Source organism: Oncorhynchus tshawytscha, linkage group LG29 (assembly GCF_018296145.1).
Source record: "Oncorhynchus tshawytscha isolate Ot180627B linkage group LG29, Otsh_v2.0, whole genome shotgun sequence".
NCBI lineage: Eukaryota > Metazoa > Chordata > Actinopteri > Salmoniformes > Salmonidae > Oncorhynchus > Oncorhynchus tshawytscha.
In genome coordinates, this window is record NC_056457.1 from 32,712,644 (window position 1) to 32,731,946 (window position 19,303).

Genomic DNA, 19,303 nt, shown 5'->3' on the forward strand with positions numbered 1-19,303 from the left:
TTTACCAGATCTAATGTGTTATATTCTCCTACATTAATTTCACATTTTCACAACCTTCAAAGTGTTTCCTTTCAAATGGTATCAGTAATTTGCATATCCTTGCTTCAGGGCCTGAGCTGCAGGCAGTTAGATTTGGGTATGTCATTTTAGGCAAAAATTGAAGAAAGGGTCCAATCCCACAGCTGTTGTATTGTCAGAGGATAAAAACATACACATACAGTTGAAGTCGGAAGATTGCAAACACGTAGGTTGGAGTCATTAAAGCTCGTTTTTCAACCACTCCACAAATTTCTTGTTAACAAACTATTTTTTTTTCGCAAGTTGGTTAGGACATCTACTTTGTGCAGGACACAAGTCATTTTTCCAACAATTGTTTACAGACAGTTATTTCACTGTATCACAATTCCAGTGGGCCAGAAGTTTACATACACTAGGTTGACTGTGTCTTTAAAGCCCAGCTCTGTGGAGTGTATGGCTTAAAGTGGTCCTATGGACAGACTCCAATCTCCGGCTGTGGAGCTTTTCAGCTCTTTCAGGGTTATCTTTGTCCTCTCTGATGAATGCCCTCCTTGCCTGGTCTGTGAGTTTTGGTAGGCGGCCCTCTCTTGGCAGGTTTGTTGTGGTGCCATATTCTTTCAATTTTTTAATAGTGGATTTAATGGTGCTCAGTGGGATGTTCAAAGTTTCTGATATTTTTTTATAACCCAACCCTGATCTGTACTTCTCCACAACTTTGTCCCTGACATGTTTGGAGAGCTCCTTGATCTTCATAGTGCCGCTTGCTTGGTGGTGCCCCTTGTTAAGACTGTGTGGCCTTTCAGAACAGGTGAATATATACTGAGATCATGTGACAGATCATGTGACACTTAGATTGCACACAGGTGGACTTTATTTAACTAATTATGTGACTTCTGAAGGTAATTGCTTGCACCAGATCTTATTTAGAGGATTCATAGCAAAGGGGGTGAATACATATGCACGCACCATTTTTCACTTTTACATTTTTTCATTTCACTTCACCAATTTGGACTATTTTGTGTCTGTCCATTACATGAAATTGGAATCCAAATAAAAATCTATTTAAATGACAGGTTGTAATGCAACAAAATAGCAAAAACGCCATGAGAGGGGGAGTGAATACTTTTGCAAGGCACTATATGGGTTACATCTACTGCGTATGCAGGATGAAGTGAACGACCTCATCCATCCAGAGCCAGGCGACGGTCAACTGTTTTCTTCTGGAACATCTCCCTTTGGTTAGTCCCCACAAGGTGAACTGTTTCCTTCTGGAACATCTCCTTTTGGTTAGTCCCCACAAGGTCAACTGTTTCCTTCTGGAACAGCTCCTTTTGGTTAGTCCCCACAATGTCAACTGTTTCCTTCTGGAACATCTCCTTTTGGTTAGTCCCCACAAGGTCAACTGTTTCCTTCTGGAACAGCTCCCTTTTGGTTAGTCCCCACAAGGTCAACTGTTTCCTTCTGGAACAGCTCCCTTTTGGTTAGTCCCCACAAGGTCAACTGTTTCCTTCTGGAACAGCTCCTTTTGGTTAGTCCCCACAAGGTCAACTGTTTCCTTCTGGAACAGCTCCCTTTTGGTTAGTCCCCACAAGGTCAACTGTTTCCTTCTGGAACAGCTCCTTTTGGTTAGTCCCCACAAGGTCAACTGCTATGTCGTTTAGGGCGTTTAGGGTTAAGGTCAGGATTAGTGTTAGGTTTTTAGGCAGTGGTGTAAAGTACTTCAGTAAACAAATACTTTAAAGTACTACTTTTTTTTGGGGGGGGGTATCTGTACTTTACTTTATATTGTTGACAACTTTTACTTTTACTTCACTACATTCCTAAAGAAAATGATGTACTTTTTTACCCAATACATTATCCTTGACACCCAAAAGTACTCATTACATTTTGACAGGGAATTTGGTCCAATTCAGCATTGATCAAGAGATCATCCTGGTCATCCCTCAGCCTCAGATCTGGCAGACTCACTAAACACAAATCCTTCATTTGTAAAGGATGTCTGAGTGTTGGAGCATGCCCCTGGCTATCCATTATTTTTTTTTTAATAAACATTGTGCTGTCTAGTTTGCTTAATATAAGGAATTTTAAATTATTTATACTTTTACTTTTGATACTTAAGTATATTTAAAACCAAATACTTTTAGACTTTTACTCAAGTAGTATTTTACTGGCTAACTTTCACTTTTAGTAATTTTCTCTTAAGGTATCTATACCTTTACTCAAGCATGACAATTGGGTAATTTTTACACCACTGGGTTTAGAGTTAGGAGCTACAGTTAGTTTTAGGGTTAAGAGCTAAGGTTAGGTTTGGGGTTAGGGTTAGGGTTCAGGTCAGGGTTAGGATTTGGGTTAAGGGTTAGGGATAGGGTTAGGGTACAGGTCAGGGTTAGGATTAGGTTTAAGGGATAGGGTTAGGGTACAGGTCAGGGTTAGGATTTGGGTTAGGGATTAAGGATAGGGTTAGGGTACAGGTCAGGGTTAGGATTTGGGTTAAGGGTTATGCGATAGGGTTAGGGTACAGGTCAGGGTTAGAATTAGGGTTAATGGTTAATGGTTAAGCGATAGGGTTAGGGATAGGGTCAGGGTTAGGATTATATTTAGGGTTAAGGGTTAGGAAATGTGTGTGTCTGTTGTGAGTGAACCTTATCTAACCCCAAACCCTGTCAAATAACACCCGCTCGGATCTGTCCATTGTGTTATGTGTTAATAACATTAAGACTACATTACCCAGGAGGCAATGTGCCACCCAGGCAAGGTTGTTGGGAGAATGCCTTGCATGGCTACACACATTGATATTGCTAGCTGAAGTTTCTGTTTGGTAAAAGTAGTTAAACCAATGGTTTGTCACTAAACAGGAAACAAACATAACATCCATCACAGGAGGTACATGTCATCAGGTAACACCCATATTAGACCACACACACACACACACACACACACACACACACACACACACACACACACACACACACACACACACACACTACACTCCCACACTACACCCCCCCTCCCCGTCTGTCTGTCTCTCTCCCTCCATCTCTTTATCTTTCCAACAGCTGGCCAAGCAGCAGTAATATCCAGCCCAGATACGTTCCTGACCATAGCTTGGAGAGGCCTTTTTCTATTTTTGCTAGCCTATACCCCGCCATGGGCTTCCCCAAGTTCCTTGGCATAAAGTAGGAGAAGGAAGGAGCTAGTGGGGGGAAGGAAGGGAGGGAGGGAGGGAGGGAGGGAGGGAGGGAAGGAGGGAGGGGGAGGGAGGGAGGGAGGGAGGGGAGGGAGGGGGAGGGAGGGAGGGAGGGAGGGAGGGAGGGAGGGAGGGAGTTGGGTTTTTGAAGTGCCTATGGTGCTACTCTCGGATGAACAGATGAGCAGTGAGGGCAGAGAGAGAGAGGGAGGGAGGATGGGAGGGAGGGAGAGAGAGGGAGGATGGGAGGGAGTATGGGAGGGAGGAATGGAAGCGAGAGAGAGAGGGAGGGAGGGAGGGAGGGAGGGAGGGAGGGAGGGAGGATGGGAGAGAGGAAGGGAGGGAGGGAGGGAGGGAGGGAGGGAGGGAGGGAGGGAGGGAGGGAGGGAGGGAGGGAGGGAGGGAGGGAGGGAGGAGGGAGGGAGGGAGGGAGGGAGGGAGGGAGGGAGGGAGGGAGGGGGAGAGAGAGAGAGAGAGAGAGAGGGAGGGAGGGAGGGAGGGGGAGGGGGAGGGAGGGAGGGAGGGAGGGAGGGAGGGAGGGAGGGAGGGAGGGGAGGGAGGGAGGGAGGGAGGGAGGGAGGGATGGGAGCGAGCGAGCGAGAGACAGGGGGGTCAGTTCTGGGATTGTCACAGGGAGGAAGGAGCTGCTCCTTTGTAGTGTGTGTGTGAGGGGTACTTTAACTAAGGAACATAGGCGAGGACATACTGTATAAACCTACAGTATGAGCAGAACCACCTTCTTTGAGGTAAGATTGGAGTTTGGACGTATACTTGAGCGTAATAGGGGTCATGAACAGATCGAAGTTATTTTTAAGCGATGTGTTTTATATACATTTCTTACATAAGTGTCGTGGTCAAAAGTGGAAAACCGTAACGTTGATACAGTTAGATATGCTCTTCCATTATCATGACTACACCAAGTCCGCGTTGGGCATATTAGGACAGTTATTGTATTTGTGTTTTTGAGAGCCCCCTTCAACACCATAGCGTTGAGACACTCGACAACACACATTTTAACCTCTTTAGAAGAGGCCTCGGTTGAATGAAGGATTATTTTTTTGTTGACGCTAATGACAGGAAATGGAAGTCTACTGTGTGTCAAGAAGTGTGTCAGGAAAGATCATTAGAATGATAATGGGTCACATCAGACCAAACAGAGTGATCTATTAGTGACAAGTCTTTATGATGAGTGAAGCATGGCCCATTGATTGCCTTGATTTTTCTCAAATGTATACATTGTGTTTCTTTGGTAATTTACTTAGCAAGAGTTTGCTGTCCAATTGTTGCTCTGGAGAAAGAAGAAAAAAACACAAATCTTTTTGACTCCATTCTAATCCCACGAGACTCCATCTACGAGACTCCATCTATGAGACTCCATCTATGAGACTCCATCTACGAGACTCCATCTATGAGACTCCATCTATGAGACTCCATCTACGAGACTCCATCTATGAGACTCCATCTACGAGACTCCATCTACGAGACTCCATCTACGAGACTCCATCTACGAGACTCCATCTACGAGACTCCATCTACGAGACTCCATCTACGAGACTCCATCTATGAGACTCCATCTATGATACTCCATCTATGAGACTCCATCTATGAGACTCCATCTACGAGACTCCATCTACGAGACTCCATCTACGAGACTCCATCTACGAGACTCCATCTACGAGACTCCATCTACGAGACTCCATCTACGAGACTCCATCTACGAGACTCCATCTATGAGACTCCATCTATGAGACTCCATCTATGAGACTCCATCTATGAGACTCCATCTACGAGACTCCATCTACGAGACTCCATCTACGAGACTCCATCTACGAGACTCCATCTACGAGACTCCATCTACGAGACTCCATCTACGAGACTCCATCTACGAGACTCCATCTACGAGACTCCATCTCCATCTACGACTCCATCTACGAGACTCCATCTACGAGACTCCATCTACGAGACTCCATCTACGAGACTCCATCTACGAGACTCCATCTATGAGACTCCATCTATGAGACTCCATCTATGAGACTCCATCTACGAGACTCCATCTACGAGACTCCATCTACGAGACTCCATCTATGAGACTCCATCTATGAGACTCCATCTACGAGACTCCACCTACGAGACTCCATCTATGAGACTCCATCTATGAGACTCCATCTATGAGACTCCATCTATGAGACACCATCTATGAGACTCCATCTATGAGACTCCATCTATGAGACTCCATCTATGAGACTCCATCTATGAGACTCCATGTATGTCGAGAGATATTGTGACAATAAAATGGACGGCACGGCAACCTGACTTTAACATTCTGAGAAATTCTCCTTAGTCTGTCGTCTCATTATAACTGTGAAACCCCTTTATGGCTCAGCGAAACCGAAAGCTCGACAACTCCTCAGTTTCCTCCAGCAGCCTGCAGGGACCCACTGAGCCAACAACTCCTCAGTGTCCTCCAGCAGCCTGCAGGAAACCCCTGAGCCAACAACTCCTCAGTTTCCTCCAGCAGTTTGCAGGAAACCCCTGAGCCAACAACTCCTCAGTTTCCTCCAGCAGCCTGCAGGGACCCCCTGAGATATGGGGTGACTGGTCAAGTCACACCTACTGTATAATGTCATTAATAATGTAATTAGCGTTAGCTTCCATTGACTTGGTGGGACAGTATTTTGCTGCTGCCAGGCTAGCTGTGTTAACTCTAATAGCTAGCATGTCTGCTAGGCTAGCTAGATCTCTTTCTATGCTCTAACCACAAACAAGTGCATGTGTAATTGAATACTAGAGCAACATATCTGCCATCTAAGGCCAATTTATAGGCCTCCAGTTGACATTTATGCTATTTCTCTGGGCTAGCCAGAGTTACAGGGAAGCCACATTCCCTTGTTCTCAGCGCTAGTCAGAGTTTCAGGGATGCCCAAGGCAGGCTCAAGGCATGCCAAATTAGCACACATTCCCATTGCTGTGGTCTACTCTACAGCCAAACAACATTAGGAAGAGAAACCTCCACCGATATTCATAAAATAAAGACCACAGGGTGAAAGGCAACTCCTAACGGCAGCAAATTAGCATTAGTTTACTTGATAATTATTCAGGTCATGCTAGTGCTATGTTAGTGACAGGCTAACATTAGCATTAGTTTACCTGATACTTATTTAGGTCATGTTAGTGCTATGTTAGTGACAGGCTAACATTAGCATTAGTTTACCTGATACTTATTTAGGTCATGTTAGTGCTATGTTAGTGACAGGCTAACATTAGCATTAGTTTACCTGATACTTATTTAGGTCATGTTAGTGCTATGTTAGTGACAGGCTAACATTAGCATTAGCCATGCTTATATTTCTAGACACCTCTTCTGTTTCATTTAATTATATGTATCTGTATAAAGAATTTCATTTCAAAACACTGTATATACATTTTCATAAATGTTGGTCAATTAGATTTTTGTTGAGAAAAAAAGAGATGGTGTGTTTTTTCACTATCTAATCATGGCATGGGGTTGTTCAATGATAGGTTTCAAACAAATACATATCTATCACTTGGTTTCATTTCAGAGAGACTTGCAATCACATTTTTTTTTTTTGCAAAACGAGATATATCCGCCTCACTCTCCGAAAAAAAGTTTTGCAAAATCAAATGTGCCAAACAATTAAACATTCTATAAATAACTGTACAAATGATACATTCGTGACATCAATATTTAAAAATATATACATTTTAAAAATACAGTGATACAGCAATACAGTGATATGAGGTGTGGACTCTGGTCAATAGTAGTGCACTATATAGGGAATAGGGTGCCATTTGGGACAAGGGCTAACTCTAACCAAACACTACAGCATGAAGCTAGATTTATGATGTGTTGAATTGCATATGTTAAAGACAGGATGTGAATACACCATTCTGAGCTAAACAATGGATATATAGCGTTTTGCAACAAAAACAATTATAAAACAAACCTAAAAATCTATGAATTAAAAAAATCTGAGAATAGTAATATTTGAAATACAAATTTAAAAGGGTACCATAAGCATTCATTGCTGGTGGGGAAAAAACCCCACAAATGTGAAAAAAATTGTTAGATATAAACTCTTGGTATTATGTATTTATTTTAGTTTGAGGATAATTGTTTAGTCTTTTATACTGTACCTACTGGTTTGGTAGTTGGGCTGAGTCTGCCCAGTCCAATGTAAAGTATATTATTATGATTTGATATTTCTTTCTTTCTTTCCTTCTGTGGTGCAGCGGAACATCAGAAGAACTGTAATTAATTTTATTTAACACTCCCAGTGTTTAAACTAGAACACTAAAGCATCTTTAGTTAAAACACTATCTCCGGCACGGAGGGTAGGCAATAGACAATTTGACACGTAAATACTTTTTTTTTTTAAATGCACTAAAGCATCTTTAGTTAAAACACTATCACCGGCATGCTCAACTATTTGTCTCGTGAGATATTCATAAAATAAGGACCACAAGGTGGAAGGCAACCCCTAGACTATCAGACTAGCATTCATTATATTCATACTTTGTTTTATGGCACATTCGTGTTGTACTGATTGGCTAATATCATGAGCCATGCTAACATGTCTAGACATGTCTTCTACCTTATTGACTTAAATGTATCTATTTTATTGACATGTTATTGTTTGGTGAACTACGGCTGCTGTGCATTGATACGTTTTCTTTCTTTGTGCGGCACAGCGGAACATCAGAAGAATCACCGTAATGTATATTACATTTCTTTCACAATAGCTACGTTACCATCCATTATATCTAAAGATTTTCCACCAAAAATATTATAATATTGCCACCTAAAAAAATAAAGGCACATTTTACCCGAAAGAGCTGTTTGCAGAGTACATAAAAAAGTACTTTTGTCATGTAACTTTCCTTTGCTTCCCATACTTAACTCTTGTCTATTGTTTGGGCAAAGAAAAAAGTATTGCGATAAACAGCAAACTCTGGTCTTGGCACAATGTCTTTAGATAGCAGGCCGTAGACAGAGGGTCGGCTGCATGATGAGATTCTGGATACGAGACTAAGAGATGACATAATTGTTGCCGTAGGCAGAGGGTCGGCTGCATGATGAGATTCTGGATATGAGACTAAGAGATGAGATAATTGTTAGTTTAAGCACTGATTATGTCACTAGCATATTAAGACCCTCAATATGTATTGGAAAGGAGTGTTTTCAGCTCATCACTGGGCACTTTTACCACCCTGTGAATTTACCCATCATTTATTTCCTCTGTAGCCTACTTTTCCAAGACGTACTGGGAGGATCAAACAAAATGGCATCACGTGACTGCAAATTTACTGCGACATGATAGTTGTTTTTATCAACAATTAAATGAAAAAATATATATATTTGCCACTGCCATTTTGTCTAATGATCTATTAACCGACAACAACAAAAAATGATCCACCACTCTCGAATGTATTTTATTTTGTCGACATTTAGGAAAGCTTACCAACAATTAGCGGTTTCCATCAGACCTGTCATTAGTTATTTATCCGAGATGTAGGCCTATTTTACTTGTATAAAAATGGTTGGATGGAAACATGGTTAAGGTGACAAATTATTATGTACGGGATGGGTCATTTGATGCGTAAATAAAACATTATTAATATATTGATGAATTGAATTCATCACTCCCAGTGTTTAAGCTTAGAACGCTGAAGCATCTTTAGCTAAAACACTCGCACTCAGAATCATCAGTGGATCTGTCAGTCACGATTTAGTGTGTGTTGCTGGGAAAGCCTTGTCCATCACTCATCGTTACTTTGTGTATTTACGACAGTGGAGGAGAGGCTAGAGTGGCTATATGGGATGCCTGTGAAGGCTAGGGCAGATTTAAGGGTAGGATGCCAATAGGGAGAGCACGGAAATCAACTGAGTGGTTTTATCGATTATTCCTCCTGATTGGAAAAAGAGCTGATTTACAACAACAGCCGTTGTCTGGCCAGGGGAGCGGACGGACGGCATGTCACGTACTATTGTCTTCAAGTCAAATGCCCTTCCCGTATGGTCAGTTATTATAGGTTTTGACATTACAACTATCCTTTGTATGTTTGTAGATTAGCAGTTACTCTCCCTCCTTCTCCTTCTCCCTCTCCCCCTCCCCCGTGATCCATAAGCAGAGCCTTGTGTCCCCTAGAGAGGAGAGAGACATCTCTGATAATTAGATTTACAAGGACACTACGACACTGAGACACTGTTTTAAATGACAACACACTGGTGACACCCCTGACACTCCTCTCCTACCACACAGTCAGCAGGACAAAACAAAGATGATGACACCCCTGACACTTCTCTCCTACCACACAGTCAGCAGGACAAACCAAGATGGTGACACCCCTGACACTCCTCTCCTACCACACAGTCAGCAGGATAAACAAACGCCCCTGAAAATGCATTTTGGGTAGGCAGAAAAAAAAAACTCCTGACATGCGCCTGTGATTCAGAGAAGTGTCGCCACACCAGGTGGTTATGTCCTAGCCTCTCTAATGCAATACCAACATCCTAGCACTGCATCATATCACAGGCAAACAGTGGTGAGGAAGGAATCGACTCATTATCCATCCTTCGTGAGCCTCTCTCTCTCTCCCCCCTGTTCTTTTCTTTAGCTGTGCATTCAGCGTATCCATTAGAGGGTTATTTTACACTATAGAGTTAGAGGCATTTAGAAACGCCAGCTCGGCTGAGCTCCGCACTACAGACGGACCACCGAGTGCTTCTCAGGGCAGCCGCCGAAGACAGCTCCTTCTGTGATGTAAATCAACAAAAGGCTAATTAAGATGGCTAATTAAGCTAATTAAGATGGGGGGAGGGGGGGATGATCTGCCTTCACTGCAACCTCCCCTAGACCAACATGTTCCTTTATGACTTGAAGCTGTTCGCAAAAACAAAAAACTAAAAAGTCACCCTTCTTAAAAGGAAGTATGAAGTTTTTATTTCATTTTTTTTGCACTTCGCTTTCATTTCTTGTGGTCATGTGACAATGTACTGTAGGTTAAGACAGGCTAGGACTCGAGGCTATACAATACATATCTTGTGCGGTCAGAAGACGGATGGAGGGCATCAAAAGGTTGAAAACCTCCGTGGCAACGATGAAGGTATGATTTAACACTAAGAGTGGACAAAAGCCTGGTGTAGGTTGTGTAATGCTTAGAAAAGCCGCTGAGAATTCTGGGATGAACGTTCTCCTTGAGAGTGAGACTGACTAAGGCTGGAATGGGAATGTGTCGTGATGATGAGTCAGCGGACAGGGCATAATGCGATCAACAAATTATCACACTGCTTTACCACGAGCGTATTGTCTCTCTCTCTCTCTCTGACAGAAATCAAACTGAAATCTAGAACATGCTGGCAGGGTTCGAGGCGGTCACTACGGCTGCAATACAGAAACTAACCAGGTGCTTTCTCCTACAGGTGGAGGTTCTAGATGGCAGGACCAGGCAACAGCTGTGTTTTCTAGATAAGGTACAGCATTGTATATCCAAACCCCATCACAATATGGATTTACTCCAAAGTTAAATGATTCTGATTGAGCTTGCATTTCTCTAGTCGATATTCTTGCGTATTGAAGTATGTGTTCTATATTTGCAGGTGGAGCCCCACGTTACAATAGGAGACATCAAGAGACTTTTTCACAAGTCATGTAAGTATTGATTTGTCATTAGTAATTATCCTATAAATTGATAAACCGGTCATGATAGAATGTCTAGTAACAATAACTTCATAAAAGGTAACAGCTATGGCTTAATTAAAATATATTGGCTGTACAGTATGGATCAACTTGATCAATGAAATTATAAATGAGAGCTAGTTTGACGAATGCCATAATCTAAAATATCACATCCAATTTTTTTTTAAACGGTTCAGTGTGTGTAGTCAAGGAAACCATGAAATACAGCCACAGACCGAGCACACGTCTAGAGATCCTGGAACTGTTGGTGGCAATGAGACTACAGCTGAAGTCTACTCCGTTATGAGGAACTACTACTATAGACCTGAAACTAAACTCTGTGTGTGTGTGTGTCTGCATGTGTGCGTCAGATCAACAGTTGTATCCAGCCAGACAGGACCTCAAGCTCGACCCCAGTAAGTGAATAATGTGTTTAGACTACTGGTACTGTTAGTCTAAATGTTTCTGAAGTGTGTTTTTTGTTGTTGTTGATGTTTATTGTCACCTATTTCAGCCACACGCGTTGCTGACAGGTGTATAAAGTCGAGCACACAGCCGTGCAATCTCCATAGACAAACATTGGCAGTAGATGGGCCTTACTGGGTTTGGCGAATGCCTGGAAAATGCTACCTACCCCAATGCATAGAGCCAACTGCACATTTTGGTGGAGGAGGAAATGGTCTGGGGCTGTTTTTCATGGTTCGGGCTAGGCCCCTTAGTTCCATTGAAGGGGAATCTTAACTTTACAACATACAAAGACATTCTGCGATTTGATTTTGATTTGATTTGATTTAGACGATTCTGTGCTTCCAACTTTGTGGCAACAGTTTGGGGAAGGCCCTTCCCTGTTTCAGCATGACAATGCACCAGTGCACAAAGCGAGGTCCATACAGAAATAGTTTGTCTAGTTTGGTGTGGAAGAACTTGACTTGCACAGAGCACTGACCTCAACCTCATCGAACTCCTTTGGGATAATTTGGAACGCTGATTGCGAGCCAGGCCTAATCCCCGCTGCAATGTTCCAACATGTAGTGGAATGTCTTCCCAGAAGAGAGGAGGCTGTTATAGCAGTAAAAAGGAGGGGACCAACTCCATATTAATGCCCATGATTTTAGAACGAGATGTTCGACGAGCATCATTTGTCTCTATCAACTCCATATTCATCATCTCCATCATTAACGTGAACGTGAACATACTGCGAATGTTTTGTAGTAAAGAACATGTTTTCTAACATCATTCACCAATTAGTAAGCAATGCCTTCTCATAATTGGCTAAAATCACACGATGTACACCGATGATGTCATTGGAAACACTTTTCTTCCTCTGTTTTGTTTACAACAGAACATAGAAATGTTCACAGGTTGTTGATGTTGGGGTGGTGCTGGATAATAATCCATTTAAAAAATGTCCCGATAAGTGCCTTGATCAAGGGCACATTGACACGTGTTTCACCTTGTCGGCACAGGTATTCGAACCAGTGGCCAAATGGTTACTGGCCAGATGCTCTAAACTCTGGCTACCTGCCACCCAACTTGCTGGGGCGGCAGAGTAACCTAGTGGTTAGAGTGTTGGACTAGGAACTGGAAGGTTGCAAGTTCAAACCCCTGAGCTGACAAAGTACAAATCTGTCATTCTGCCCCTGAACAAGACAGTTAACCCACTGTTCCTAGGCTGTCATTGAAAATAAGAATTTGTTCTTTAACTGACTTGCCTAGTTAAATAAAGGTAAAATTTAAAAAAATTGCTAGAGTGTTGAGTTAATCAGCTTTACATCCTCATTTATTTTGAATCGTTTGATTGCATTGGAATACTTTCAATATTTAAGACAATATAATGTACGTATTTCACAAACTAAACAACGTAATGTGAGTTGATTGGGTTGTTGTTTTTACCCCTTTTTTTCTCCCCAATTTCACGGTTTCCAATTGGTAGTTACAGTCTTGTCTCATCGTTGCAACTACCATACAGACTCGGGAGAGGTGAAGGTCAAGAACTGTGCGTCCTCCGAAACACAACCCATCCAAGCCGGCACTGCTTCTTGACACAACGGCCACTTACCCCGGCAGCCAGCCGCACCAATGTGTCAGAGGAAACACCGTACACCTGGCGACCATGTCAGCTTGCACTGCGCCCAGCCCGCCACAGGAGTCGCTAGTGAGCGATGGGACAAGGACATCCCTGTCGGCCAAACCTTCCCCTAACCCGGATGACGCTGGGCCAATTGTGTGCCCGCCCCATGGGTCTCCCAGTCATGGCCGGCTGCGACAGAGCCTGGACTTGAACCCAGAATATCTAGTGACACAGCAAACACCGCTGCCCCACTCGAGAGGCCCAGCATGTGCACTCTTGAAGACATGCTCCAGTACTTTGGCGACTAAGAAAAGTATTTTTGAAACCTTACGCTTTGAGCTGAATGTGTCAAAGTGTAGTTCAAAGTGCAATTCGAGTTCTAGCCAATGAGCTTTTCCATTTAAGTCATTTAGGAGACACTCTTATCCAGAGAGACCTACAGAAGCAATTGAGGAGAAGTGCCTTACTCAAGGACACATCGACAGATTTCTCACCTTTCGGTTATTGGCCCAACGCTCTTAACAGCTAGGCTACCTGCCACCGCATTTGAGTGACAGCTAGCAAGAGGTCTGAGCAGCTTTAGGCCCAATGGCTCACACAGCAGAGACAGAGAGATGGTGAACTTATCTGCACATATGTGACATAGTATGCATTTTTCAGGGACCTTGGCTATTGAGTGCTACTTTCAGAAACTACTGGCTAAAAAGAATACAAAAGTAGCGGAGAATCTCTTTAATATAGCTTGTTACTTGAAGCGGAAAGGCAATCTCATTTAGCTGAAACTAAATGGGTCAATATCTACCCCGTTGAGCTTACACTAAAATAACTTTCAATTATTCCTCCACAGAAACAGGTTAGGAGTAAGGTCACCTTGAGCTTATAGGACAAGAGAACAGGAAACATTGATTGGTTCTAAGAAAGAAATCCATGTATTCTTACAATTCATGACATTTTACATGGAAGATGAATTCATTGGTCTGTTTGAATAGGAACAGGAAAACCAAACTCTGCATTTTATTTTCACATCTTGTTTTTTTTAAATATATTTTTCAGAAGGAAAATCACTTAAGGACGACGATGTATTACAAAACCTACCAGTTGGGACCACAACAACCATGTATTTTAGGGACCTGGGTCCACAGATCGGGTGGACAATGGTAAGAGCCTATGACATACAGTACTATCGATTCAAACTGCAGGCCCCCCCGTTTGGACTCTTGTGGACGTTAACATTTGACAAGAGCCTCTTCTTTCAGGTATCGAGTTCAGGTTTCATGTTAATTTGACATGTGTAATGAATACATCGGACATCTTACACACCCTCTTCCGCTGTTGGCAGGTGTTTTTGGCGGAGTACATTGGCCCCCTGTTTATCTACCTTCTGTTCTATTTCCGAGTTCCCTATATCTACTCACAGCAGGATGCCTTCACCTCCAGCTCCAACTCAGTGGTCACGTAAGTCAGTCTCTAATACACCCAATAACATACTGATTGGCTTCAGATGAGATCCAATCTAACATTAATCTGTCTCTCTCTTTCTTTGCCTCCATCCAATGTCCCCTTCTCTCATCCTCACTTTTCTATCTCTCCCCCCCACTCTCTCTCTCTCCCCACTCTCTCTCGCTCCCCACCTCTCTCTCTCTCCCCCCCTCTCTCTCCCCACCTCTCTCTCTCCCCACCTCTCTCTCTCGCTCCCCACCTCTCTCTCTCTCGCTCCCCACCTCTCTCCCCCACCTCTCTCTCTCTCTCTCCCAATACATCTCTCTCTCTCCCCCACCTCTCTCTCTCCCCCACCTCGCTGTCTCTCTCTCTCCCTCTCCCCACCTCTGTCTCTCTCCCCCCTCTCTCTCTCTCTCCCGCCACCTTTCTCTCTCTCCCCACCCTCTCTCTCTCCCCCACCCTCTCTCTCTCCCCCACCTCTCTCTCTCTCCCCCACCTCTCTCTCTCTCCCCCACCTCTCTCTCACTCTCTCTCTCCCAATACATCTCTCTCTCCCCCACCTCTCTCTCTCCCCCACCTCGTTGTCTCTCTCTCCCTCTCCCCACCCGTCTCTCTCTCCCTCTCCCCACCTCTCTCTCTCACTCCCCACCTCTCTCTCTCCCCACCTCTCTCTTGTCGCTCTCTCTCTCTCTCCCCCACCTCTCTCTCCCCCTCCTCTCTCTCTCCCCCCAACTCTCTCTCTCCCCCATCTCGCTGTCTCTCTCTCCCTCTCCCCACCTCTCTCTCGCTCCCTCTCGTCTCTCTCTCTCCCCACCTCTTTCTCGCTCCCTCTCGTCTCTCTCTCTCTCTCTCTCTCCCCACCTCTCTCTCTCTCTCTCTATCTCTCTCCCCACCTCTCTCTCTCTCTCTCTCTCTCTCTCTCTCTCTCTCTCTCTCTCTCTCTCTCTCTCTCTCTCTCTCCTTCAGACTAGCCTGTGCTTGTCACACCTGCCACTACATCAAGAGATTGATTGAGACCGTCTTTGTGCACCGGTTCTCCCATGGCACCGTGCCTCTCAGGACTACAGTCAGGGTACGGACTTCCTCTGCTCCAACGTGGGCTACTTTACTTCCAAGCCATGTATTTTACAGTATCACTAGCGTACTTTACAGAGCTACTTTAAATCTGTGTCATAATTTACAGTACAGTGCCTTGCGAAAGTATTCGGCCCCCTTGAACTTTGCGACCTTTTGCCACATTTCAGGCTTCAAACATAAAGATATAAAACTGTATTTTTTTGTGAAGAATCAACAACAAGTGGGACACAATCATGAAGTGGAATGACATTTATTGGATATTTCAAACTTTGTATATGGACAATGACAACCACTGCTCCTCACATTCTCAATTCAAAACATACAGTCACCTTTTGTCTTTGTCCTAGCGAAGGTTTTTAATACACTGCTACTACTGCAGTATTATCTGCAGTACTATCTGCAGTATTATCTGCAGTATTATCTGCAGTACTATCTGCAGTACTATCTGCAGTATTATCTGATTGAGAGTCCCATAGGACGCTGCACAATTGGCCCAGCACCGTCCGGGTTTTGGCCCGGGGTAGGCCGTCATTGTAAAATAAGAATTTGTTCTTAACTGACTTGCCTAGTTAAACAAAGGTTAGAAACACTACCAAATTGACTGTGTGATTTACTGGTGTTTCCCTCTCTCTCTGTCAGAGCTGTGTGTATTACTGGTGTTCCCCTCTCTCTGTCAGAGCTGTGTGTATTACTGGTGTTTCTCTCTCTCTCTGTCAGAGCTGTGTGTATTACTGGTGTTTCCCTCTCTCTGTCAGAGCTGTGTGTATTACTGGTGTTTCTCTCTCTCTGTCAGAGCTGTGTGTATTACTGGTGTTTCTCTCTCTCTGTCAGAGCTGTGTGTATTACTGGTGTTTCCCTCTCTCTGTCAGAGCTGTGTGTATTACTGGTGTTTCCCTCTCTCTCTGTCAGAGCTGTGTGTATTACTGGTGTTTTCTCTCTCTCTGTCAGAGCTGTGTGTATTACTGGTGTTTCTCTCTCTCTCTGTCAGAGCTGTGTGTATTACTGGTGTTTCCCTCTCTCTCTGTCAGAGCTGTGTGTATTACTGGTGTTTCTCTCTCTCTCTGTCAGAGCTGTGTGTATTACTGGTGTTTCTCTCTCTCTCTGTCAGAGCTGTGTGTATTACTGGTGTTTCTCTCTCTCTGTCAGAGCTGTGTGTAATAATGGTGTTTCTCTCTCTCTCTGTCAGAGCTGTGTGTATTACTGGTGTTTCTCTCTCTCTGTCAGAGCTGTGTGTATTACTGGTGTTTCTCTCTCTCTCTGTCAGAGCTGTGTGTATTACTGGTGTTCCCCTCTCTCTGTCAGAGCTGTGTGTATTACTGGTGTTTCTCTCTCTCTGTCAGAGCTGTGTGTATTACTGGACCTTCTCTGCGTGGTTGGCCTTCTACATCAACCATCCGCTGTACACGCCTCCATGTAAGTCCTCTATCATTCAAACCGACCACTCAGTGCCTCAACAAGACATACAGCCCCCACCTCAACTCTTTATACGCAGGTATATCTGAATAATAACACTATCACTTCTCTCAACCAGACATCCAGCTAACCAATGGTTTATGTCTCTCCACAGCGTATGGGGACATGCAGGTGAACTACGCACTGGCTATATTTGTGGTGTGTATTGGTTGACAAAACACCCGATGAGGGTGATGAACACGAGAAATAATTATTACAGATGACTTTGAGGTGTGTTAAACTGGATGTTGTGTTTTGACTGCAGCTTTGTGAGGCTGGTAATTTCTCCATTCACGTTGCCCTCAATAACCTCAAGTCAGAAGGTGGGCCCAAGTGCAGAAAGTTCCCTCGCCCGACGAAGAATCCATTCACATGGCTCTTCTTCCTCGTGTCTTGCCCCAATTATACCTACGAGGTAAGGATAAAGGCTATGAACCATATAAATAGATCCTGTTTCTATGGCTACAACATGTTGTGACTTAATGGTTATGGTTTCTGAAATGATCAATGGTGTTACAGGTTATGGGTATTTCTTTCATTTAGGTAGGAGCCTGGGCAAGTTTCTCTGTCATGACCCAGTGTCTTCCAGGTCAGTTGACTCAGATCCTATTTTATACATTTTTATGAATTTCAGGTTTATTTCCCATATTTAATGAATACTTTGGCAATTTTACTCACTCATTTATATTCCCACTACTTGTGTGTGTGTGTGTGTGTTGCACTGTGCTGCCACTAAGGTACAATCTGTTTTGGATCCGTCTCTTCACAGTGGCCTTGTTCACCTTCTTTGGTTTGATCCAGATGACCATCTGGGCCAATGGGAAGCATAAAGCCTACACCAGGGAGTTTAAGGACTACCCACACCTGCGCATGCCAATTATCCCACTCCTCCTCTGACCACACGGAAAACGTTTACCATTCTGCCTGGGGAGTATTAGAGGCGTCAACCTGCCGGAAACACTTTTGGAGATTGGTGGGTTACTGTATTTCTCACAAAGCACGAAGACCCCATTGGCTGTTCCTTCATCTAGCGTCATGGCAATGATCTGTTATCTTTTCAACAACTATCAAGGACAGAATTCACAGAAAGTGTTGTGTCATCACTGTTGTGGATTGTGTATTGATTATGTTTAATTCAATCTTTGAGACGCAGCTATATTGATAAGTTATTTAATTGATTTATTTAACCGATCAGGATGATTGATTGACTGTTACAATGAAGCTACTGAAAGATCAGGTGCTGTTGGTATTCTTCGTCTTCAGACGGTAGAAATCACCTGAAATTATTAAGTTATGAATATACGATTGGAGTTACAGTATATATAATCTACCATATTATTTTGTAATAAGTTATTGTGCATTTCCTAGAAGAAAAGAGTTTGTAACTTGCTACGATATACCCGTTTAGGAAGTCGTCTTGTAACAACATTTGTTATGGCTGAAGTGTATCAGGGCTATTTTCAGTTTACAGAGTAAGTAGAGAAGGGGAAATGGAATCGTTTAACTAAGAAGTGATCTAGAAGCAATGAAGAAATGGAACTTTAGCAGATGTTCTAAGTTCTAAATTAGATTATATTCCTCCTCTACATATGTTTGAAAGTAACAAAACGACCTGATGATTTTAACTTTGGGAGAAAGTTGTGGCTGATTTAGTTATGCATTACTTATCTATTGTTCAAACTAACTACAATCCGTCCAGTTCTCAGGTGTTACTAGATGTAAGGGGAACTATTGCATCCTGTACAAATTCTAGACAAACTAAATTATAGACAAACTCATTTTTTCGACAAAGTTGTTTTGTATACAAAGTGTACATATGAAATAAATAATTGTGATCATTTAAAAAGACAAGTATTTTATCTTAAAGAAGAGTCGTGCATATTTCGCAAAGAATCAATCATTGTTACAGAAAATATTTATTGGAAATTATTATCTCAGACAATTCAAGAATCTCTCATTTGCATACAAATCAGTTATCAGGCATATGCATAAAACTGCTAAATTGTATGCAGAGAAGGAAAGCTTCATGTTTAAACAGTACATATAGGCTTACAAAATCGCATCATCATTTAAATATGAATTCAATAAGCAACAAAAGCTTTTAACAGTCATTTTGGACAGTGTATTAGGCGCACCGCCCAGTTCAAACAAATATTTAGATCCTACAGACATTGAGTCACGTGGCCTGCTATATAAAGCAGGCATCAAGGCATTCAGTTACTGTTTGATTGAACGTTAGAATGGGCAAAACGAGTGACCTAAGCGACTTTGAGCGCGGTATGATCGTCGGTGCCAGGCTGACCGGTTCCGGTGTGATCGTCGGTGCCAGGCTGACCGGTTCCGGTGTGATCGTCGGTGCCA

The 19,303-nt window shown here is 43.2% G+C and overlaps 1 protein-coding gene across 5 annotated transcripts; it reads left to right on the forward strand.

The window, feature by feature from the left end:
• Positions 1-3,843: 3,843 nt before the first annotated feature.
• Positions 3,844-18,806, forward strand: LOC112227459 (very-long-chain enoyl-CoA reductase-like). Of its 5 annotated transcripts, none has more exons than XM_042308876.1 (14): positions 3,844-3,951; positions 7,457-7,474; positions 7,916-7,936; positions 10,647-10,697; positions 10,824-10,875; positions 11,274-11,318; positions 14,027-14,130; positions 14,313-14,428; positions 15,380-15,485; positions 16,831-16,903; positions 17,058-17,074; positions 17,208-17,357; positions 17,486-17,531; positions 17,712-18,806. In XM_042308876.1, exons 1-14 carry the CDS (start codon positions 3,928-3,930, stop codon positions 17,837-17,839), a joined length of 951 nt encoding a protein of 316 aa, XP_042164810.1. In that variant the 5' UTR covers positions 3,844-3,927; the 3' UTR covers positions 17,840-18,806. The 5 variants fall into 5 exon arrangements, with proteins under 5 accessions (XP_042164810.1, XP_042164811.1, XP_042164806.1 ...); XM_042308872.1 differs by having other exon boundaries at positions 3,847-3,951; positions 17,058-17,101; XM_042308877.1 differs by lacking the exon at positions 17,712-18,806 and having other exon boundaries at positions 17,058-17,101; positions 17,462-17,531.
• Positions 18,807-19,303: the final 497 nt, after the last annotated feature.

What these genes read in the sequence shown, in the direction of transcription:
- LOC112227459 (XM_042308872.1), top strand. Translation starts at nt 3,928, where the DNA reads ATGAGCAGAACCACCTTCTTTGAG. An exon ending in GGAACATCAGAAGAATCACC is followed by an intron (nt 7,937 to 10,646) that starts GTAATGTATATT and finishes TTTCTCCTACAG; the next exon opens with GTGGAGGTTCTAGATGGCAG. An exon ending in ACGCACTGGCTATATTTGTG is followed by an intron (nt 17,102 to 17,207) that starts GTGTGTATTGGT and finishes TTTTGACTGCAG; the next exon opens with CTTTGTGAGGCTGGTAATTT.